A 25718-nucleotide genomic window follows, 5' to 3' on the forward strand; every position below is an offset into this window, starting at 1 on the left:
ACGATTTTTTTAAACTATCACTAAAACTTATAATTAATGACATTTTTTATGACAATTTTCAAACTGTTACCGAAAATTAACAATTAGTGACGATTTTTAATAGTAATTAATGAAAAACACTATTAATTCTCACAGGACCTATTAGACAATAAATCTACTTATTAGGACTTACACGTAAGTTGCCGATATATATACATATATAATTTACTTAGTTTTATTTATTTTAAATAAACAGCTGCACTTAAAAGGGGAAATTGTACCTAACTAAGATGTAATTGCTAAATATTAAGCTTTGTTACCAACTAAATTACAAAATTATTAATTTATAATATTTATTTTATGTGGGTTTGTAAATATAATACCATTTTAGAGCCGAACTTAGGAGAAACTTTTAGGCCTGAAATTGAGCCGGAAAAAATTAGACTCACTTTTAAATCTAATGATATGACAGTCGATTAGAATATTTAACAATTCTTTCTTTCATATTTTCTCTAATTATCAACCAAGTATCTTACTTACATATCACTGGATTTAAAAAATAAGCTAAAAAAATAAACTTTTATATTATTTTTCTTATAGGACATCGGTCCAGCAACATATATCAAGCTATCATTATTCTTGTTTTCTTCAATGATTTATGACAGCTAAGCCTGCATTAGCTGTCTTAACAGAACTGCAAACCATATCAAATTGATACCTAAAAGTGGGCTCCTACAAAGTCATAATGTGTGTGTAAAGCTATTTACTTTATAACATGAAATAGCTTCAGAAGCAGAAAAAACAATTTGCAAAATCAGTTTCAAAACAGTTTTGTAAAACAATTCCAAGGAGGGTGAAGATTACATACCAGTTAAAACTTGCACTTCTCTTGGTGGCATTTGATTCACATGTCATGGAACTTTCACTTTCCTTCTCATCCGACGAGTTGAGCCCTTGTAATTAGCACCTTTTTGTGCAAATTGAGATGTTCTAGTCACTCTAATGTCATGAACTGTTCTACCATGATGACCATACTTCATGGAATTTCTCTTGTTCACATGAACTGAATCCCCTCTAATCCCCACTCGAACACGGTGACTCCTAGGCCTCAAAGATCTTCTCAAGTGATCTCCTCTGTAGTCCTTCCAATGACGAGACAATGATCTTTTGTCCTCCATGTGTCTAGGTACATGATAGGGAAATGTTCTATCTTCTTCATCGGTACTGCTTGAATTGAACCGTTTGATATCTCTTTTACGCTTTCTGTATTTCCGCTTAAGCTTTGGAAGCTTATAACAAAGGAAAGTGCAACCATGCTCAACCGTGAAGAAGCATGTAGCAAAGCATGCCCATACCGTTTTGCATAGTGTCCGGGCAAAACATCGGCAAACGCCCAATTTGTATAATGAATACAAGAATAAGAGAACTGCACATCATGATTAAAGGAAATCATGGAATGTAAGATGCAAGGAATGTACATCAAAACTTGCACTTCTTCTGGTCTTTCTATTACTATAAAGGCTAAAATTATTTGGGACCCCTTAAATTGTGTTCAAATTGGGGGCCCAAGGCAGCTTCTTTGCTAGTTTCTCCTTAGGGCTGGCCTTGATGCTAGGCACTATACCTTGGCATGAGATCCTCTATCCCAAAATTTTTGTCTCTCTTATCCTAGTGCACTCGTAGCCACACAATTGTGTCTTGAGATTGTTGGACAATCTTCACCGTATTTAAAAGGATTTAATTCTGTGTACAAAACAACAACAAGAATAAAAGAAATAGAGAAAAGGAGAGAATATGTTTGATTACAAAAATCAAACTCGAAATAAAAATAAATAAATAAATAACAGATTTTATTTTGTTACAAAAACAAAATTAAAATCTAAATAAATAAACAAATAAAAACAACACTGAAAGTAATTAAATAACTTACTTGATTTAATTTCTTCGAATTATTTTTTCTGATCAAGTCCAGTGTTTAACACTGTGTCCTTAAGACAGATTCGTCCTCTCCACGGTGCTTTCAGAATTCGGACGTCTATCTCCCAGGATGAAATGATCTTCTACAAACAATAGCAGCACTACTAATTGTTTGCCTCACGAACACACTAAGTGTTTACACTCTTTCTTTTGAAAAATAAAATGCAGCAAGATGAAGAATAGAAAACAGAAGTGAAATACGAAATTTCTGAATCCAAAATATCAAATGAGGGTGGTCCTATTTATAGATGTGAAGGTGGCTCTTGGATTTGAAATAAACAGGTATGTAACTCTTGGTTTTGAATTGAACAGGTATCATACCTGTTGGGTTTTGAATTCAAACAGATTTGAATTAATTCAAACAGATAGTAAAACGGGAAGGGCCCTGTTTGGGTGTGCATTAATTCCAAAACAGTTTATTTCTGTTTGAAACCGGGAAGGGCCCTGTTTGGATGAACAAATAATCCAAACCAATTTAATTTGAGGATGAATTTTATTTTTAATAAAAAATAAAATTAAATTCAAATGTTTTTGGCCCAAAAAGATTAGAAGCCCAACCCAACCACACACCACGCACCCGCGCCCAAGCCCAGGCCCAGCCCAGCCCAGCCCGACCGACCGGACGGACGGCGGCGGCGGCGCGCGCGCGCGTGTGTGGTGATTTTTGGGTCCAATGGGTCTAGCCCATTTTGCCCATAACCTCTCCCTCTAAAACACTTGGGTACCCCTTGGGGCACACCCCAAGTATCTCACCCTAAGCCTTATAAACCCTTTCAAAACCTCCCACCAAATCAATGTGGGACAAGCCAATTTACAACCTTAAGGAATTTCCACCAAAACTCCATTTTCATGGAGCACACTTTGGCTTCAATTTCCCATTCACTCGGTAATGGTTTTGAGCAACCAAATATACCACGTGAATCACAACGCGGCATAGAACGCGTTACCACTTTGACCCGAGTTAATCGACACTCGGGGCCCACCTAAAAAATAGACCTAACTTAGGAAAAATTAACCATTTCCAACAATCCCCCACATGAATGGAATTTGATGACAACGGAAATGCAACAATATGCAGACTTTAACGAAAGAGTATAAGTCGAAAATATCTTGCATCAGGATAGGTAGTTTTCGGCTTTGAACCTTCCCTAGTGATAACCTATCGGACTTACTGGCTAACCAATGGACGCGATGCCTTGAATTGTTCAGCCGTTTGTGTAAGCCAAGACAATAGATTTCACACAAAATATCCTCTAACACATCGTGGTTCTCACTGTTGTGTTCATTTTGGCCTTGAACGCACCTGGTTTTCATAAGTGTTTCTAGAGAATTTAGCCTTTTCATTCTCATAGAACCGGCCCCAGTTCAACACTCATATAGGTGATTCTTATTGTGAGTATCTCTTTATACTCGTCTTGATTTTATGCCTTAATCAAGATATAAGTAATCATTAAAAGCAAAGCTTATCCTTATACCCCTGCAGACAACATATGTTGCAGATATCACTCTCACCATAGGAATGGGTAGGAATTTTAATCCCTTGGTGATTTCTGGCGAGCCATACATAACTTAGTTGTCCCTTTGAACTTAGTTCTTGGGATCTCCAGTCATATAAGTAGGGTTACCATTATGACGACTCTTATGTAATAGGCTTTAATCCCATCCCCTTTGATGAACTATACACTAGCTCTTTTGTCAAACCTTTTGTTAACGGATCCGCAATATTCTCTTTAGATTTTATATAATCTATTGAGATTATTCCGTTTGACAACAATTGCCTTACGGTATTATGTCGACGACGTATATGTCGTGACTTACCGTTATACATGTGATTCTGTGCCCTGCCTATTGCAGATTGACTATCACAATGAATGCAAATAGCTGGCACAGGTTTTGGCCACATTGGAATGTCTTCTAAGAAGTGACGAAGCCATTCTGCTTCTTCACCTGCTTTGTCTAAAGCAATGAACTCGGATTCCATTGTGGATCGTGCGATGCAAGTTTGTTTCGTGGACTTCCAAGAAACAGCAGCGCCTCCAAGAGTAAAGACATATCCACTAGTGGATTTTGAATCTTTAGTATCCGATATCCAATTGGCATCACAATAACCTTCGAGTACTGCTGGATATCGAGTAAAGTTCAAACCATGATCACGAGTAAATCTTAGATATCTAAGAACTCGAATGATCGCTTTCCAATGGTCTTCTCCAGGGTTGCTAGTGTACCTACTCAATTTACTGATAGCATAAGCTATATCAGGACGAGTACAATTCATTAGGTACATTAGGCTTCCAATAATTTGGGAGTATTTTAACTGAGACACTGCATCACCTTTATTTTTCGATAAATAAAGACTGATGTCTACAGGTGTTCTAGCTAAATTCAAATCATCCTTGATAAATTTATCAAGAATTTTCTCAATATAATGAGATTGAGATAATGCATATCCGTCAGATGTTTTAGTAATTTTCATTCCTAATATAACATCTGCGACCCCCATATCTTTCATATCAAATCTTTTGTTAAGCATCTGCTTAGTTGATTTGATCATGTTTTGACTGCTTCCAATGATAAGCATGTCATCCACATAAAGACAAACTATGACATATCCTTGGTCAGTGTTCTTAACATAGACGCACTTGTCACATTCGTTTATCTTAAACCCATTAGTAAGCATTGCATGATCAAATTTTTCATGCCATTGCTTAGGTGCTTGTTTTAATCCATAAAGGGATTTTACAAGTCGACAAACTTTCTTTTCTTGCCCTGATACTACAAACCCTTCGGGTTGTTCCATATAGATCTCTTCATTTAGATCACCGTTTAAGAAAGCTGTCTTAACATCCATTTGATGTATTTCTAAATTAAACAACGCTGCTATAGCAATAAGCATGCGAATGGATGTTATTCTTGTCACAGGGGAATATGTGTCAAAATAGTCCAGACCTTCCTTTTGTCTGTAACCTTTAACAACAAGTCTTGCTTTATACTTGTCAATTGAACCATCTGTTTTCATTTTTCTCTTGAATATCCATTTATATCCAAGAGGTTTAGAACCTGGTGGAAGATCCACCAATTCCCAAGTATGATTTTGCATAATGGATTCAATTTCATTATTAACAGCCTCTTTCCACAAAGGTGCTTCAGGACCTGTCATTGCTGCCTTAAAGCTTTGAGGTTCATTTTCTAACAAGTATGTCAGAAAATCTGGACCAAAGGATTTTGATGTTCTCGCTCTTTTACTTCGTCTTGGTTCATCATTAGTTAAATCCTGTTGGTCGAGACTATTACTAGTCTCTTGTGTTTGATTGTCATTAGTCTCTTGACTTTGTGTACAATCATAAGTTCTTTTCTGTGAACTTAATTCCTGTCCTTTCTTGTAAGGAAAGACATGTTCAAAAAACACAGCATTCCTTGACTCTATAATAGTGTTCACATTTATATCAGGTATATCTGATTTATAAGTCAGAAACCGATATGCACTACTATTCTGAGCATAACCAATAAACACACAGTCTATTGTTTTTGGTCCAATCTTAGTCTTTTTAGGAACAGGTACTTCAACTTTTGCCAAACACCCCCACACTTTTAAGTATTTGTAGGAAGGTGGTCGACCTTTCCACAATTCATAAGGAATGCTTTTGGTTTTCTTGTGGGGTATTCTATTAAGAACATAATTAGCAGACAATATTGCTTCCCCCCACAAGTTCTGTGGTAAGCCTGAACTTAGTAACATGGCATTCATCATTTCTTTTAGAGTTCTATTCTTCCTTTCAGCAATTCCATTTTGCTGTGGAGAATAAGGGGCTGTAGTTTGGTGAATAATGCCATGTTGTGCACAAAATTCATTTAATGGTGCATCATATTCACCACCCCTATCACTTCTAACCATTTTAATGGTTTTACCAAGTTGATTTTCAACTTCTGTTTTGTAGAGTTTAAACATTTCTAAGGCTTCATCTTTACTTCTAAGTAAATAAACATAACAATATCTTGTGCAATCATCGATAAATGTTATGAAATACTTTTTGCCACCTCTAGTTTGAATAAACTTTAAATCACATACATCAGTGTGAATTAATTCTAGAGGTTCGGTTTTTCTTTCAACCGATTTAAATGGAGCCTTAGTTAGTTTCGCTTCTACACAAATTTCACATTTATGATTAGGATTAATTTCAAACTTTGGTATATAATCTAAACCAATTAATCTACGCAAAGCATCAAAATTCACATGTCCTAATCTACCATGCCATAAATTTGACTCAAAAATATAAACAAAAGATGTGTTATTCTTATTCATAGCAACTTTCGGTACAACTGTCATTACATTTAACTTAAAGAGACCATCACTCATGTATCCCTTACCAACATACATACCACTCTTTGTTAATACAAACTTATCAGACTCAAATACAAGCCTAAAACCATTTTTACTTAACAAAGACCCAGAAACTAAATTCTTCCGGATGTCAGGTACATGTAGTACGTTGTTGAGGGTCAGTTCTTTCCCTGATGTCATCTTCAAGATTACTTTTCCTTGTCCAGCCACAGTAGAAGTAGAAGAATTTCCCATGAAAAGTTGTTCACCATTTGCAGCCTCATTGTAGGTAGTGAACATCTTCTTGTCCGCACATATGTGACGAGTTGCTCCAGTGTCAACCCACCACTCTTTGGGATTTCCAATCAAGTTAGCCTCAGACACCACAGCAGAGAGGTTGATGTCATTCACTCCATCAGAGATGTAATCCAATTCTGTTACATTGGCCTGATTGGTGGTCTTCTTACTTGTACTTCCATGATTCTTTTTAGGGCGGCGGCAGTCAGAAGCTCGATGTCCAGTTTTGCCACAGTTATAGCATTTTCCTTTGAACTTCTTGCTACTATCGCCTTGTATAGGACCATCTCCAGTAAACTTTCTCTTTTTGTTTAGGACCAGCTCGATGTAGTTTCTGCACAGGAAATCTGAATGTTTCCAAGCATCTACAGCGGCAACAACTTGCCGATCACTTTCACCCTCTTTAAGTGCTGGAGCCTCTTCATGGAGAAACCGGGCCAAATTAAGAGTTGTAAGGTAGAACAGCATCTTCTGCTGCCATCTCTTAAACTCGGTACCATTAAATTTTTCCGGTTTTTCTCCATGATGAACATGGTTCTGGATAGGGACCGATGTAGGTGTAACAATAGGAGTACCACTGCCAGATGCAGTTTCAATTGTAGTAGCCATAATCTCTGATTACAAAAATCAGAAAATATTAAAACACAAATTAATTTTCTAGTTACTAAAACCAGAAAATAATTATAACAACAAAATAATTTTATTTTCCTTGTTACTAAAACTAGAAAAATAAAATATCACAAGAATTTTCTGTAATACCAAATAATATTCTGAATTGTTAATGACACCAGTATCGTACTACTAGTAGTTGTCAAAGAAAAGAGACAGTATATTACTACTATCTGTCAAATAGCATAAATCACTATTTGTTTTTCCAACCAGAATATTAATTTGAAAACACAGAAAATTAAATACAATGAAGATACCCAAAAAGGATTCTGTCTTAAGATTGTTGGACAATCTTCACCGTATTTAAAAGGATTTAATTCTGTTGTGTACAAAACAACAACAAGAATAAAAGAAATAGAGAAAAGGAGAGAATATGTTTGATTACAAAAATCAAACTCGAAATAAAAATAAATAAATAAATAACAGATTTTATTTTGTTACAAAAACAAAATTAAAATCTAAATAAATAAACAAATAAAAACAACACTGAAAGTAATTAAATAACTTACTTGATTTAATTTCTTCGAATTATTTTTTCTGATCAAGTCCAGTGTTTAACACTGTGTCCTTAAGACAGATTCGTCCTCTCCACGGTGCTTTCAGAATTCGGACGTCTATCTCCCAGGATGAAATGATCTTCTACAAACAATAGCAGCACTACTAATTGTTTGCCTCACGAACACACTAAGTGTTTACACTCTTTCTTTTGAAAAATAAAATGCAGCAAGATGAAGAATAGAAAACAGAAGTGAAATACGAAATTTCTGAATCCAAAATATCAAATGAGGGTGGTCCTATTTATAGATGTGAAGGTGGCTCTTGGATTTGAAATAAACAGGTATGTAACTCTTGGTTTTGAATTGAACAGGTATCATAGCTGTTGGGTTTTGAATTCAAACAGATAGTAAAACGGGAAGGGCCCTGTTTGGGTGTGCCCCAAAAAGATTAGAAGCCCAACCCAACCACACACCACGCGCCCAAGCCCAGCCCGACCGGACGGACGGACGGCGGCGGCGGCGCGCGCGTGTGGTGATTTTTGGGTCCAATGGGTCTAGCCCATTTTGCCCATAACCTCTCCCTCTAAAACACTTGGGTACCCCTTGGGGCACACCCCAAGTATCTCACCCTAAGCCTTATAAACCCTTTCAAAACCTCCCACCAAATCAATGTGGGACAAGCCAATTTACAACCTTAAGGAATTTCCACCAAAACTCCATTTTCATGGAGCACACTTTGGCTTCAATTTCCCATTCACTCGGTAATGGTTTTGAGCAACCAAATATACCACGTGAATCACAACGCGGCATAGAACGCGTTACCACTTTGACCCGAGTTAATCGACACTCGGGGCCCACCTAAAAAATAGACCTAACTTAGGAAAAATTAACCATTTCCAACAGAGATTCCCACCATATCGTGTGGCTGTGAGTGCATTAGAATAGGACAGGAAAATTTCAAGACAAAGCAACCCCGGCCATGCATTTTTCTTTCTATAAGGGAGAAAATAAATTGTAATGGACATATGTACTTGGCATGTAGAGTAGATTGGGATGTCAGATTTTTCAAATTTGTTAGTAAATCTGTTGTTTCAATACAAGTAATTTTGATAAATGATTATAGGATTTCTTACAACAATGTATACTCACCAAAGTAGAAAAGAACTGAAACCATAGCCAACTTCAACAGATGAGCAACGCAGAAATTCTCTATGTAACAGATGAAATCCCATGTTGAGCCACATGCTGAGCTGAACAACAAATGACAATGGAAGAAATGTCTCAGTATGCAAATACAATATGTAAATTAAAACACCATTTGGCATGTTATTAAATGCGATGCATATAAAACTACGAACTTAGTAAGATCGTGATTATTTCATGAATCGCATAATTATGATAATTGTAAAACATAAGCATATTTTGGGTTTGTTTGGTAAACAATTTTACGTTGTTAAAAAAGGGCAAGAACATGTAGGAAGAACAATGTTAAAGTTTACCTGCAGGATTTTCCAGAAAGAAAATTGAGTGGAGAGCCAAGCAGATTATTGATAACGTTACCAACTCCTGAAAGAAACGAGCCGATCACATTCCCCATTTAAGTTCGCTGAGTAATGTCAGTGGTGCCAAAGAACTGTTAAGGAGTACTCCACAAGAATCAGAGACTACTCTCTCCTTTTAATTTTCACTCCTAAAAAGTAATAAAATACAAAATAAAAATAAAATTAGGATTCTCTCCAATGCACAAGATTCAAGAAGAAGAAATGGCATAAATGGAGTAGGAAAATATTTATTAATTTTATTCTCTAAATCCCTGTAGGAAATGTGTAACAATAACATGGGAAATGGATGAACAATGACCTAAATATAACTCAATCCAATTTACTATGTTGAAGGCTGGTACAATAACATAATGTTTTTGTTGTGATTTTTTGCTCATTTGGTAACAACTTTTGATCCAACTTTTTTTCATCAAGACATTCTTCAAATTTGATTCATATTTTAATTTTTTTTTAGCCCTCCTAGTAATTGAAAAGTCCACTAAAAGAAAAGGTGGCTGCCAAACCAGGTGTTCATTTGGGTTTGGCGTCTTTTTTTTCATTTAATTAATGTTTCACTTACGCTGTGTTTGGTTGGGAGATTTGGGAAGGGAAATGGAAAGGGAAATGGAAATGAAAGGAAAAGGAGAAATAATTAATAGAATTCCAAATCCCAACTATGTTTGGTTTTGTTGGTTATAAAATAGAATTAATGTCCTAAATGGTCTTTTATTTCTTTATTTATTTCTCACCCCCTTTCCTTTCCCATATATTTTTTATTATAACCAAACATAAATAGGATTACATTTCTCATTCCTTTTCCAAATCCCATCCCAAAAATCCCAACCAAACACAGCATTAGACTGTCAGGATTATGGATTTCAGTAGTAACTTGGAAAGGAAAAGAAAAAGGAAAAGACGAGATAAATGAAGTCAGGCTTTGACTTGTATTTTTGTCACATTTTCCTTGACTTTTTCCACTGCTCTCCCTTTCTAAATCATTACCCAAATCACAATCCAATCCAAATGCAACCTTAAAGATGAACCACTGGAATGCATGTTGTTAACGGTTGTTGGTTCCCACATGACAAAGAAATAAACAAATGATATGCAGGACGACATATGATATGCAGGACTTTTGGGTTGTACTACGTGCATGAAATGCTTACAATTGATCACCATTTAACAAAGATATTAAAAGTTCAATGCAAAATCCAATTTAATTTTATGGATGGTTAATAACTCATAAGAATCCGTCTTCAAATGTTTGTTAAAATACCCTCTCAATTCTCAAATGAATATTAGATGCAAAACTACAAGAGCATTGAACCACAAACACATAAAGAGAGAGAGAGAGAGAGAATGTGCCGCTTTATTGAAGGATTAGAAGGACAGCCAAGAAGAAATCTGCTATTGCGGGCGTTAAGAGTGAGTGAAGAGAGCATCTCTGGATACAAATACAAACCAGAATTAGGCGATGAGAGAGAGAGAGAGAGACTGTCATTCCAATCCAGGAATTTCAAAATGCATTAACTGACACATATAATGCATGTATGTATAACTTAACTGCCCTTGAAATTGCGTTGGTTAGCCACACATTGGCCAGCCTCGTCACTCTTTAGTCCCATCATCAGTGCACCTGAATTTTTACATTTGCTATCTTGGATTAGTGGAGAAAGATAAAATCAAAATAATAATAATAATAACAATAATAAAAAGATTGAAGTTTATTTTTTTTTATTTTTGTGGTTAAGTTAAGAAAATCAGAACATTCATAACACTGTTACATTCACAGAATTTATTTAGTCCGAATTTGACTGAATTCCTAAGAAGTCTTCTATGTGGGAATCTCTTTTCGAAAAAAGACTCATTTAGACAAATTCAGACCAAACAAATTCCGTAGATAAATCATATATATATATATATTTGACAAAATTTATTACCATTTCACTTTTAATTCCCATTTCACTTTTAATTCCCTTTACAATCCGACATATAAACATAATTTAAAGAAAAATAAAAATTAATAAAAAGTTCAATCCAAGTGGTCAAATTAAAAAATAAAAATGTAATGTTTTGAAGCAAAGTTGAGACCTTGGATAATTTAATCAGGTGATTATAAAAAGAGCACTTAATTGTGTTGGTGAATAAAATTTTAAATTTGAGTCTATAGAAAGACATTAGTCAGCATTGTAATTTAACTACTAACATAATAACCTCTATTTTATGTAAGATAAAAAATAAAAAATAAAAAATTTTAAAAAAAAAAGGAAAAGGACAAATAGTTGAACAAAAACAAGTAGACACACTACGGGTATGTGAAACAATTAAATCAATCATGATAGTTACTAAATTAGACACAATTGGATTTAAAAGGAATATTTGAAATATTGAAAAAATCGTGACAAAACTTCAAAGAGTTGTTATATAATAATAATAATAATAATAATAACATAGATGGTATAAATATGCAAGCATTCATCTGTGTGGATTATCAAGCAAGGACACCTTGTGCCAACAATTGAACAGCCACAACGAGTACAATCATATACAAACTTTTATATCTGGTGGAAGCTGCTCAAATGCAGTCTTCATCTATATTGTAGTTCCCAAATGGTCATTCAAGCCTGAGACAAGACAAGCCAAGCCCTTGTCCCAAGTTCTTATCCAAGGGATTGTACATAACAACTACAAAACAACCAACCATATAAGCAAACATACACAAGGCATGTCATGCAAATGATAAAAACTCCACCAAGCATAACTGAATATGCTATCAGAGAACAAACCAAAAAAAAAAAAAAAACACACATAAAGAAGATCGGGATAAGACAGTAAAGCAGCTGATAAAGAGAGATCAAGCTGGCGTATAAATGTAGAACTCAGAAACGAGTCTAATTTTTTCATGAATTTAGCATAACAAGAAGCTAATTTGAAACTAGGTGAATCCAATTTTATATTATCAAAGTACATCAATTTCAAAAGGTAGAGAACATTTTAAGGCATCCCCCTAGTCCACAAAGAATGTGGAAGGGTTGCCCCTTCATCAGCAAGTTGACATGCAATGAAGAAATGCAAGTTCCGAATGGGACAGTAAAAAGAACGACTTCGACTCTTCTACTGAAACAGATCAATCCATCCTTCCCTTCAGAATTCTCTCTGTTACTTCTGTTGGTGTGCTGCACCAAAGAAAACAAACAAGATTATATCCATTATCACTTGCACTTTGGAAAATGAGAAACTCAATGCACCAAAATGATCTATCAAGGAGACAGATGAATCTTTCTTGTGAAAACAATTCTCTATTTTGAGAGGAAAAAAAAAGACCAATTCTCTATTTTGAACCCAGCAACAAAATATGATTCCTAATAGAGTAACACAGCAATATATAAGGTTAATAACAATGAAAGATGAATGAACAGAAGCATGTGCATGTACGCGTGCGCACGAACTCTAATATGCTTAATTTACTCTCCACGGTCTTATATATCTGCATCTCTAAGTACCACAACCAATTAAGAAAATATATAAAATTCTTCGAAGAGAGAAATTATAATCAGAAACAAAAGCAGTTCAATGAGGCTTACACAACATAGACATGTCCTCCCCAACCACTCAAGCAGTCACGATCTACTGATGACAGAAGTGCTTGAGAAATAGTCTCAAACAATTCTTCAGCTTCCTGCGTGATAGAGACAAAGGGTTAATAACAGCAGTTACCAACAAAAGCTTCAAGCTGAGCAGTAATATAAAATTTTGAACTTTAAATCAGGGGTTAGCGCGCTTGTTTGGTAATATTTATATTTACAATTTTCTAATTATATTTACAAAAAAATATGAAACTGTAAATAAAAACTCATTTGGTCTCTATTTTTGTTTTCAAAAACTTATGAATAATGCCCAATTACTACATATTAATGTGTTTGGGAGGGAAAAAATTGAGTACATACCTAACCTTTGGCATAATGCACAAAGTGGTGGCCCCAAGACTTGAACCCATAACCTCAAGGTTATTAGGTCAAGTCTTAATTATTGAACCAATGGTCACCCCACCTCAAGTCAAAAACATATGAACAATTTACAAAATTTACTAAATTTTTGTAACCATAAAAAAGTTGGTTTCGTTTGTTCAGGAAAAAAAAAAGATTTGTTCATTCCTCCTCTCACCTCCTTCACCCACCGCCTACCACCCATCACCACCACCAGCCAACCTCACCACAGTGACCTCCCCCGACCACCAACTCCCGTGACCGGAAACCACCTTCGACCACCACCTCCCGCAGCAGGAAACTACCTCTGGCCACTACGGCCAGCAACACCTCCAGTCAACACCTTTGGAGATCCAGCCACCATTTCCGACCATTGAGAACCATCTTCGGCCACCACCTACAGCCAACCACCTGTTTCACTTGTTCAAAACAAGGTTTTAAAACACGTATACCAAACATGTTACTTATTTTCGTTTTTACAAAAAATAAACACAAGTTCAATGTTTTCTGTAAACAAAAAACAGTAAATTGTAAACATTACCAAACGGCACTTTACTATCCTTGCTCAATGAACAGATGCTTACAAGCATCGTCAGCAAATGAATTCAGAACATAATTTCAACTCTCTTCTAAGTCAACGAAACAAGACTACTCACTGAATATGCTCAATGAATCTCTCCTGCGCAGATATGAAGAAATCTGCATACATACATACTTACAACTTTGCATGTGCATAGTGCAAATTCTTGATCAGTAGAGTGTGTAGGTCACTAGCAACTCCACATGATGTCATATCTTATCCTTCAAATACCTTCAAATATATGCATTTTCTGATTTATTAACTCAAGCTCAAATAGGAAGGTTTCAAGACAAGGCTTGAAAAAAAGTTTTGCCTATTTGAAATTGAGCGTGACATAATTTTGAATGTATGCTTTCTTGCTGCTATAGTATATATTACGATTCCATATATTAATACATGCACATGCATTCCATTTGCAAATCAATTGAAATGTTATTTGTAAAAGTAGTTCAAGATTAAATTGTGACAAACCATGTCAGGCTTGAACATTGCCTCACAGGCACCGTAGAGAGACTCGGAAGCTGTACCAGCAACAACAAAATCTTTTGCAAGCTCCCTGCATTCAGGAAGACAAAAAACCAACAAGCAAAACTGCGTCACTATCATGCCAAGTTTATACCAACCAAGAACAATAAGTGAGCAAGCTTCACTTTGGTTCTTAGCAAAGCTCCACTAACTGCCTTTTTTTTTCATATAAGCAACAAAGAAGATTGTATTAGATAATATGCCATGTAGGCACAACCCAAGTACAATCAAGAAAGAGAAAAGAAAATAACAAGAAAGAGAAAAGAAAGTAGCTTCAAATTCCCAACATCACACCAACAAAATCTAAACCACTACACCGAGTTACGAAAATACATCAATAGTGTCATTGATGCATTCTTGGTGGAAGAAGAATAAAATTACTACTGATGTAGAAAAACAAAGTTCCATGAGCATCTGTCATGGAGATTAATATTGAAAGAAAAATGGATACAAGTTTCAGAATAGAAAATTAACCCCTCTTCCGTCTCTCCTGTTCTATCTATCATTCACTCACCTTACTTCAATTTTACTCCTTTTGCAAGATTCAGCCAATTAACACCCTAACTGTTTATCTCAGCTGATAATCTAACAAACACTAACTACTACAAGAGAAGACGGTTTACATACTTGGCTCCAATTGTTTACATACTTCTTATAGTATGTTGATAGTTTTGAAGAAGAAGAAGTAGAATCAAATAATTCTTAGTATGTTGATGGTTTTGAAACAATGGAGAAAACAAGAGAAGATGGTTTACATACTTGGCTCCGATTGAATCCATTGTGCAAATGAAGGGCTTGTCGTCATCTCCCAATCCAGCAATCACAGGCTGGCAAAAGTATGGACCAAACCTACACCAAACAATTGTATGCTTTTATGGCCAAAACTTACTTCATCAAATCAGAAGGTAGAACAAGAGGATAGAAAATAGAATAAACACAACAAACCAAACCAAACTAAGCCTTGTTCCCACACAATTGTGGTCAGCTACATGAATCTTTTTTTACCATTCAAATAACAAAATTGAAAGGCACAGACAAACAGAAAAGCACAAGTATGCAAAAGACAAAACAGCATCGCTTCACTTATGCCCAATAAATTTTGATCTGGAAGTCATGCACACACACAAGGAAGAATCACTTGAGTTTTTCCCAAGAAAGAAAATACTTAAAGAAGAAGAAAAATATTCAAAAGGACTCTTTGACAACAAAGGTAGAAACAACAAAGAACAAAAATGATGATGCAACGTGCAAAAAGTACCAAAACTAATTGATGATAATACTAAATGTTAATATGATATAGCTCTTTTGTTAAGGTCGTACGATTCACAATTCAAATCGTACCTGAGTCATATCAGAGAATCGCATGAATCTATTTTCTACATATGTCACGGACCTGATCGGCCCCGACTCACATTTTTTTTTTTAATTTTTACCCTTCTTTTGCTGGAATGGGTCTCAATCAAGTCACTACAGACCTTCTGTGTTACTTTTTACCCACCTTTCATCTTCTCTCTCTTTATTTGATCCCAATATTGAAACCCTAGAAAACAACAAAACTTTCTCCTATGTGGGGTCACAAAGGAAATCATTTTCAAGGCATTAAAGACTACTGCAAAAGGCTCAAGACATTTGCCATCTTTGCATTTGACATGACATTCTTAGAAATGAGTTCATGAAATTTGATACTACTTATTGAAATGAATTATGGATTAATTTGTCTAGTTTTAACATGTTTCAACGCATAGAAATATAAAATTTTAACTATGAAACTTACCAAGACTCAACTACTTAATAAGATGGAAAATGGTTTTCTCTTGATTGCATTCAATGAGAAACACATTGCTTGACATTTTGATTTCAAGCCTATCAGATATATTTTTAATATCAGAACAGAGACGTAATTACTATATTTTGTAAATAGTAATATTATTCACTTTTTTATGTCGATAGAATTAATATTGTATTTTAAACTTTTACAATAATTTTTTTCAACTATGAGTTGTCTTCCCAAAAGGTAGAACCATGGATTGTCCCTAATTAAAGCCACCTACTTATCATGAGGTGAGAGTATCCTACTAGAAAAATGAGTTAACCATGTAAATGAAAATTTATAAGTGAAAAGTATAATGCAAAAAGTATACGCGAAAAAGAAATAAGAAAGTAGCAAAAAATGGTATAATATTTTAGTGTACAATAGGAATAAAAAAATAAGAAAAACCATAAATGGAGTAAAAAGAAAGTTCTTATAAGATTCAACTACCAAGATCAAAAGATCCTACCTACAGGGGATTTTTTACACGATCTAGATTAATTTTTCCCAAATGAATCGTAAGATCGTAGGAACTGGATTGAGATTCTCATAACCAAACTCCAAATGTGATCACATATACTCTCTAAATTGTTCAAATAAATTTGAAGCAATGAGATTATGATAATATGCCACTGCATGAAGAGGCCTTAGAGGGTTTATAGGATCGTAAGATCCTATTGTAAAAGAAAAATTACATAATAATTTAATTTGAATAAACCTTTCTCAAAAAGTGTACACAAAAATAGATTGAATGTAAATAAGTGAAAATTGTATGAAAAATATAATGCTCCATGCAAAATGTAAACATAATATCATACAATAGAAAATTCAATAGTAAGAGTGTGTTTCATCAAAAAAAAAAAAAAAAAAGAAGGTGGTAAAGGTGAGTTCTATAACATAACATTTTGCAAAAATAGATTGAAAACTCAAAAGAGAAAAAAGAAAAGAAATGATAGTTATACACATGTCATAAAATTAAATATATAGCATTCTACTACGGTGGTAATACGTAAAATAAAGGATAACTTTGGACATCTTAAAAGAAAATAGAAGTATAATACAAAAAGTATACGTGAAAATAAAAAGAAGAAGAAGAAATAAGGAAACAATGACAAATAGCATCATATCTTAGTGTACAATAATAGCAATAAAAAAATAAAAAATGAAAAACAAAAACATAAATAGAGTTAAAAGAAAGATCTTACAAGATCCAACTATCAAGATCAAAAGATCCTTGAAATTTTTTTTAGAACCCTAAAAAAGGCTTTCCCAATTTCATCCACAATGATGTGGCATGATAAGTCTCAACTTTTGATTTGTCACACAATCAATCATATAGGGCCCAACTCCCTTGCTACATCATTGTAGGTAAATTTGTGGGTTCTGAAATTGTGGGTGTCTAGCATTTCTCAAGATCCTTCCTAGAACGGATTACATGATCCCGATCAAGTTTTCCCAAATGAATCATAAGATCTAGATCAAGATTCTCATAACCATGCTCCAAATGCGATAATATATACAATCTACATTGTTCAAAAAACAATTAAGCAATGAGATTACGATAATATGCCACCTCATGAAGAGGCCTTATATAGGTGTATAGGATCGGATCAAGGGTTGTAAGAACCTGCCATAAAAGAAAAATTGCATGATAATTTAATTTGAATAAACAAATCTTAAAAGGTGTATACAAAATAAGCCTAAATTACACTAAAAATAAGTGAAAATATAGTATTATACAATAGAAAAGTCGAAAGTAAAAACTTTGTATTTCATCAAAAAAAGGTAGAGAAGATGAATTCTATAACATAACACTTTGCAAAAATAGATAGAAAACTCAAAACAGGAAAAAAAAATGATAGCAGTATATGTGTCATAAATTTAAATATTTAGCATTCTACTACAGTGGTAATAAATAAAATAAAGAACAACTTTGGACACCTTAAAAGAAATTAAAAGCATACATGAAAAAGAAAAAGAAAAAAGAAAAAGAAAGTAGTGACAAATAATATCATATTTTAGTGTACAATTGCAATAAAAAAGAGGGAAAACATAAATAGAATAAAAGAAAAAGCATTCTCCAAGAAACCTAAACAAAGAGAATCAAACAAATAAATAGATCTTACACTACTTCATTAATGATAACAGGGAGTAAAAAAAACAGCTGAATAATCTTCTTATGCAGTGAGGAAGATGGGAAAGAGTACAACAAAGCGTAGTTGGAGAAGAGATGGAATGAGTTTAGTTTTTAGACTCATTAGTTTTTCTAAATTATTGCAATACTTGAATTTGGTCTTCTTAATCCATTTTAATTAAATATGAATTATTTTTTGGACTACATAAAATTGATATTTGGAAGGACAAAAAACATAAAATTTAAAACAAATAAACATACGATACAAAACAACGCTTAAAATTTGGATCGGGTATGATCAAATCAGATTGGGATTTTACAATCCTACAAAATCTAGCTATCAGGATTGAAAGATCCTAGAAGGGATTTTTTACAAGATACAGATCGATTTTCCCTAAATGAATCGTAAGTTCTAAATTGAGATTTTAATAACCAAGCTCCAAATGCAATCATATATACTCTTTATATTGTTCAAATAAATTTGAAACAATGAGATAATGATAATATACCACCGCATGAAGAGACCTATGGAGAAAGATAACATGCCGCCGCATGAAGGGGCCTATGGAATTGTAAATTCCATCTTCGAAGAGACCTATGGAGAAAGATAATATGCCGCTGCATGAAGGGGCCTATGGAATTGTAAATTCCATCTTTCATCATCAATCCTCTAAATGTGATCATATGTACTTTGCACCACCATACACAAGCCTTAAAACTTTCACCAAAGGAAGCACGTAGTTCAACAAATATTTGATTGCTTTCCAAAATCTAACATCTCCCAAAATTGTCCCTTGTGCTTTATGTAAGATATGTGGTGGAAAATCAAGTATCAATCAGCCACGTCAACTCCTCCTTTGTATATTTTCTAAATAAATGAAGCACCCAAGCATACCTATAAATGTACACAGTAATTTCTTTTGCTTTGGTTAGTGCATTTTTGAAAACTGCCAAATCACTTATGTAGCTGATACACTATTAGTCACCAATTTTTGTTGAACTATTTAGTCACCAATTGAACCACATTTTCCCCCAATCTCCCCTTCACTGCATCATCAAGCAACTCGAATAATTTCATCGAATACTTAATTACACCAGATGTCTATTGATTTAACAAACATCATTCCACTTAGACGATTAACCAAAAAACTAGCAAGGGGCCAAGATTTTCCAATCTGTCCATCCATCGGACATCAAAATGCAACTCATCTTCTTTCATTCTCTCCAATACACCTCTAAATTTTCATTTACATGGTCATCTCTTTCTTCAAGTAGGATACCCTCACCTCATGGTAACTAGGTGGTTTTAATCCCACCACATAATATACACCAACCGATTTAAACATCTTTATAAACAAAAGGACTTTTAACTAAATTGAAAGCCAATGCATGCCCATAAATTACTCTCCAAATATCCCTATTCATGGATTGCTTTTGTTTCATCATTTGATTTAGAGTTTGTTGTTTTCCCTTCCTTTTTTCGTGACATGGACATCCACAGTCCTTACTTTTAATCCCCCAAAATTCTTCAAAACATTCAATATCCACAAATATCATTTTCGTTTCACCCAAAATTTGTAAAAAATATTTTTAACATCATTTGAAACTTGAGTATATAAAGCCAACATTATCATGCTTCTCGCCAAATAATTTTTCATACAAATTATTGCACCCTAAAAGTCTTTCCCACAATAATTGCACCTCAAGTGCATCCTATTACCCTCTCACACAGGTACAATGGTTCCATGTAAGATCATAACCTTTTCTTTTTCCTTATTAACCATTTCTAAAAGTCGTTTTCTACTATGATTTCAATATTGAGATCAAATAAAGAGAGAGAAGACAAAAGATGGACAAAAAGTAGCACAGAAAGTTAGTGATGACCTAATGAAGACCCATTCTAACCAATAAATAAATAAATAAATAATAAAAAAATAAACTGTAAAATAAAAAATTTAAGAGTTAGAACCACCAACGTAGCAGTTGACCTGCGATATATGCAGCAAGCAGAATCGTGTGATTCTTTGATTTGTAAGCAATTCAATGATTCAGGTACAATTATGTGCCATATTCAATTTGTATTGATTGTTGTATTTTGTATTGAATTGTATGATTCAAATCACGAATTGTATGATTTGAATTGCAAATCTTACGATACTAGCAATAGAGGTCATGTATATCAAGAAGTACTACTACAAAGTTTGATAACAACATCAAGAATCATTATAAGATATATATATATATATATATATATATGCCTAGTTCTATTAAAGCTTTAGTTAGCACTTTTATATTCAAATAAATTTATTTTGCAACATATCTTGTATGCATTAACATATTGCATACTTACATATACCCATGCTAGCATAAACCTTAAATGCTTAATATCAAAATCAGTGTTATTAAAGGCACGCCTAGGCCCAAGTCCCATCTAGGCTCAAGGTTTGCGCTTTATAGTGTTCCAGGCCAAGCGACTTCGATAAGGTGCGCCTAGGCACAGGGCTGGCCCTGAGTTTTCAGGGGCCTGAGGCGAAATAATTTTTCAGGACCTTTTTAGATATTTAAAAAAAAAAAAAATCACTATGTTTGGTTTAGAGTTTTTAAAAATAATTGTTTCAATTTGCAATTCGTATTTTTTTATATTTTTTTGTATTTGGTAACTTTTTTTTAAAAAAAAAAACACAAATTTTATAGTTTTTAAGCATTTCTAAATTAGATGTATCTACAAAATAAATAAATAAAAATTGTGCGAAATATTTTTTCAAAAAATACTAAAAAACACATAATTGGACCCATAAAGAGAAAAAAAAATAGGCCATACAAAATTAGGCTAACAACTAATACATATAAATATATTTTGTTTTTTTAATTGGACTAACAACTAATACTTATAAATATTTTTTAATTGGGCCTTTTATCAATTGGGCCAAATAGATTTTTTGAAACCCCTTTAAAATGGCCTAAATTAATTAAACAGAATTTGGCCATTTTAAGTTTTTAATGTAGTGCAAGAGTAATAAATTTGGGGCCTTTTTTTGGGCCTAATTTTTGGGGCCCTAGGCACAGGCCTCACCAGCCTTAGCCTAGGGCCGGCCCTGCCTAGGCGTGCGCCTAGGCCCAAGTCTCGTCCAATCCTAAGGTTTGTGCCTTGTAATGTTCCAGGCTAGACGACTGTAATAAAGCGCCTGATTGGCCGAAGGCTTGCGTCTTGAGGGCTTTTTTTATTGTTACTTTAATTGGTTTTGTTTAAAATCTAACCATTGATTTAATATGGTGCAACTACAGAAGATCCCTACTCTTATTACAGATGCCGATACATTAGGCATTCAACCCCAAATCAATAATAGAATAAAAATTAGCCCTAATTCCTAATCTCCAAAAAACACTAAATGCTTAACATGTCATTTTGTTTATATCGAACCCTAAATTATTTACTTATATTAAATTGTATATTTTTTTCCGTACAAGGTGTGTCTCACTTCGGTGAAGCCTGCGCCTCGCCTATGCTCCAGGATACCTTGGCGCCTTGGTACGCCTATTGCCTCTAATAACACTGATCAAAATCATATTGACTTTTTAAATCTGTAAATATGTGTGTCAGACACATATGCAACTAGTTAGGATGGGCGATATGGGTCCAATATGTATAGTTACATACTCACCTAGCAAGCATGTCTAGTACAACTTTACCATACAATTGTACCTAAAACTCCCTTCTTATGTTACTTTTGATACATGTTTGTTTGAAAATTAGTTCAATACCATTCTTAACACCTTATGTTAAATGAAAACACCACTTTGGTTAGCCTAGAAAACAAAATGAGAATATTTACACTATCCTTTGTCCTAGGACTTCAAAATTTGATGAATCCAACACTAGAGACATACCAACAAACCACACCCAACACTCATACCCTTGTCCACATAAATGTAGCCTAATATTTATTGAAGTCACTAGCCCACAATTTTCTAGCACACTTAAAGTAAGTTTAATGCTATAACCAACTCCATCGCATACTCTTTTGTCCAATAGACCGATACAGCATCTTATTCTTAACCAGTTACGTATGAGTAAGAGATCAAATACCGCATACAGTAAAATTACCTTCCCATGGTACACAAAAACCCATGATCATTGTTTTCTTTAACTAAACCAGTCTACAATTAATGACAAACTATCTATTGTAAATCAAATGAAGGTAGTTCATTTCCCTGAAAATTCAAATCAAGCCATCAGAGGGAATGCAATTTAACATGTGCAAGCCATACAAAAAAATTTGCCAGAAATGGTGACTTCATATGCTAACCACAAGTTAAAAAACCAAAGTCAAATGGGTTTAGTACAAACCATAACCAACCAAGTTATTTACAGCAAACCCCAAAGTTTCAAACAGATTACTGAAACATTGCTAGAGTACAAGAAATCCCACCTAGAACTCAATTACAAGTTAGAACTCGATAATTCAGTTATATGGACATAAAGAAGCAATATACACATACACATACATATATATGCATATAGTATTTACCAACCTTTTCTCGTAAAGAAGGGCAGAAACAAGGCTAGCGAAGGTTTGGGGCTTCATATCCCTCTCTTCTCGGAGCTGATATAGCTTGTGACGAAACACAAGACGTTGATACCTTTAAAAGTAAAAACGAAACCATAATGACAACCAAATATATTGACCCCGAAAATAAAAATAAAAATACAGGATTCACTTACATAGTTTGAGAGTCAGTGGCGAGTCCAGCTAGACCAATGAAAAGCTTATCGTGAATCTTGTAGATTCTCTGGAAATCAGTAGCGATGGTCTGAAGCTGAACGCCCAGTCGGCGATCGCTGGCAATGGCGAAGCAATTCTTGCCGACCATCGCTACTAGGGCACTTCCATTGTACTCGAAGATCTGTCAATCAAACCACGCAATTATAATCTCAACAAACTAGGGTTTCCAACAATTATTAATGCATATGCATACGTATATATATATATATATATAGAGAGAGAGAGAGAGAGAGAGAGAGAGAGAGATGAAGAAGTGACATACCGACATTGGAGGAGACTATTGATGCTTCGGATGAGTTTTTAGGGTAACAAATTGAAACAGAGGACTCTCAACTCTGCAAAAATGGAGGGCTCTTCTGTTCCTTTCTGTACCTACTTCAAGTGTGGTGGCTTGGACGACAATCCGATATCAATAGGTTAAGAACCAAATTAACCGGGCCGGATTAGTTCTTGAACCCACCAATTCTCGTACGTTTTCAGACCGATCGGTTTGTTCCCCACTACTTTCATTTTTATTTTAGAAATGAAAAATTATATTTAAAAAATGGATCCTTTCACAGACTTGTATCACAATCAGTTGCTAACATATTTTTATATTCCACCATATCATATTGGAGGTATTTTACAAGCTATTTTACCCTTATAAATATTTTATTATAAAAATTCATAAAGGAGAACAAGATCCCCACAATTAGGGGTGGGCAACGGTTTATCCGAACCGTTCAACCCGCCCACCCCGCATATAAATGACCGGTTTCGCAAACATAATGCGGGCGGATGCAGTTTGAAATATGACAAATTTGTGGGTTGCGGGCGGGTCGCGGGTAAAGCCCGCAACCCGCAAAACCGCCCGCACTTTAATTATTATTATTATTATTATTATTATTATTATTATTATTATTATTATTTATATACCAACTTTGTAACTTTAACAGGAGCACCATTATATTCTCTATGACACTAGAATCCTTATTTTTAAGTATTTTTCAACTTTCTTAATGCTGTAAAATTATCAAGTCCTAAACTTGGTTCTTATATGATTTTCATTGGTGATTCATCTACTTTTTCCTAATAAAATTTTCCTTCTAGTGGTCGATGGAATTTCTAGTTTGATTATTGATTACTGAATTGGTAATTCTAATTGAGTACAACCTTTAATGCATTGATATACATTTTTTTCATAGAAAAATGTTAGTATAGGGTCTCTTTGTTTTGGGTACTTTCATTTAATGTATTGATATTCAATTTTTATTTGTAAACTCATCAGAAATTTGTTATCAAATGATCACAAATATATAAAATGAATCTGATGCTTAAATTCGATGGGGAAAAAAAAACTCAAAAATTAATTTTTAAAGAAAAAAGTGTGAACTGCAAACCGCCCGCAACCGCCTGCACATTTGCAAACCCTATCCGCATAAACCACAAACCGCACTACGGGCGGTTGCGGGTTGGCTTTTTCCCAAACCACATAGATGCGGGCGGGTCAAAACCAAACCGCAAACCGCACAAAATCGATCCGCGAACACCCTTACCCACAATGGTGCATACAAGGATCACTATTCTGTCCCGAGATATGACAGAAGCACTTTTTTCATGAGGGAACCTTCAATGGTGTTGGCGGTGATTCAGCAGAGAGGCGGCAAAGGAAGGGTGGTCTGACAGCTGAGTATACAAAGTTGAATGTTCAGGCTCTTTTGGGATGGTGGTGAGAGAACGGCTGGAGTCCATTTTTGGGTTTGCCGGAGTTAAGGACCGAAATGGATAAGAATGGTGTGCGGGACATGGATTTGTTGATCCCTCTGTTATTAGAATCTTATGATTCGCAATTTGATTCACTATTTGATTCATAATTTTTACAAAATAGATAAGAATCTATAGATAAATCTATTTTGAAAGTGAATCGATAGTGAATCGAACAATGCACAATCGATTCACGATTCGATTCATTTTTTACGATTCATATAATTCTTGAAAATATCATGTCCAACATATTTCCGATTACTTTTTCTCTATTTTTTAGTGAAAAATGACATAATACAACTTCTAATAGTATTTAATACCAAAATAACTAATTACATAATGACTTGTTGTTAGTTTAGTAATTATGCATTTTTTAATAGGATCCAATTAGATCTAACATGTTTTTAATCTTTCTTCTCATTTTTTTTTTCCCTTAAAAAATCTTCTTTAAGATTAAAGTACCTTACACCATAATTATCTGTTGCTATTTTATAAATTAAATATAGTTGAATATTACATAAATGATGTCAATTATACCTTTGAAAATGTTTTAAATTTTAAAATAAAAGATCTTATATAATATTTTTATTTGGTCATTATTACTTGAAAAAGTATGTATGCTTATTGTCTAAATATCAATATTGTTGTTACTTATTGTTACTTTGAAAATTGAAAGTTTGTCTTTATGTACTATCTTTATTAAGAATGGTTGATAAGAAATATCTAAAAAAGAGAAAAGATAAGATCGTGATCTTATATAGGAACTTTTGTAAACTTCTTAGTTATTAAATTACATAGGGGTGCTCACAGATCGATTTTTGACAGTTCAGTTTGCAGTTTGAACCAGCCCACATGTCTGCGGTTTGAGAGAAATTGAA

General features: G+C 34.1%; 2 protein-coding genes across 2 annotated transcripts; both read right to left on the reverse strand.

Moving 5' to 3' along the window:
• Positions 1–760: 760 nt before the first annotated feature.
• LOC114306032 (uncharacterized) lies at positions 761–9422 on the reverse strand. The gene is made up of 3 exons (XM_028251185.2): positions 9237–9422; positions 8887–8987; positions 761–1405 (listed from the first exon to the last, which is right to left on the reverse strand). The coding sequence occupies exons 1-3, from the start codon at positions 9332–9334 to the stop codon at positions 891–893; spliced, it is 714 nt and encodes a 237-aa protein (XP_028106986.1). The 5' UTR covers positions 9335–9422; the 3' UTR covers positions 761–890.
• Positions 9423–12104: 2682 nt separating this feature from the next.
• LOC114306037 (proteasome subunit beta type-3-A) lies at positions 12105–23710 on the reverse strand. Its single transcript, XM_028251189.2, has 7 exons — positions 23360–23710; positions 23037–23218; positions 22847–22954; positions 15129–15218; positions 14316–14400; positions 12863–12957; positions 12105–12454 (listed from the first exon to the last, which is right to left on the reverse strand). Exons 1-7 carry the CDS (start codon positions 23363–23365, stop codon positions 12406–12408), a joined length of 615 nt encoding a protein of 204 aa, XP_028106990.1. The 5' UTR covers positions 23366–23710; the 3' UTR covers positions 12105–12405.
• Positions 23711–25718: the final 2008 nt, after the last annotated feature.

This window comes from Camellia sinensis, chromosome 3 (genome assembly GCF_055761805.1).
Source record: "Camellia sinensis isolate YWXY chromosome 3, ASM5576180v1, whole genome shotgun sequence".
NCBI lineage: Eukaryota > Viridiplantae > Streptophyta > Magnoliopsida > Ericales > Theaceae > Camellia > Camellia sinensis.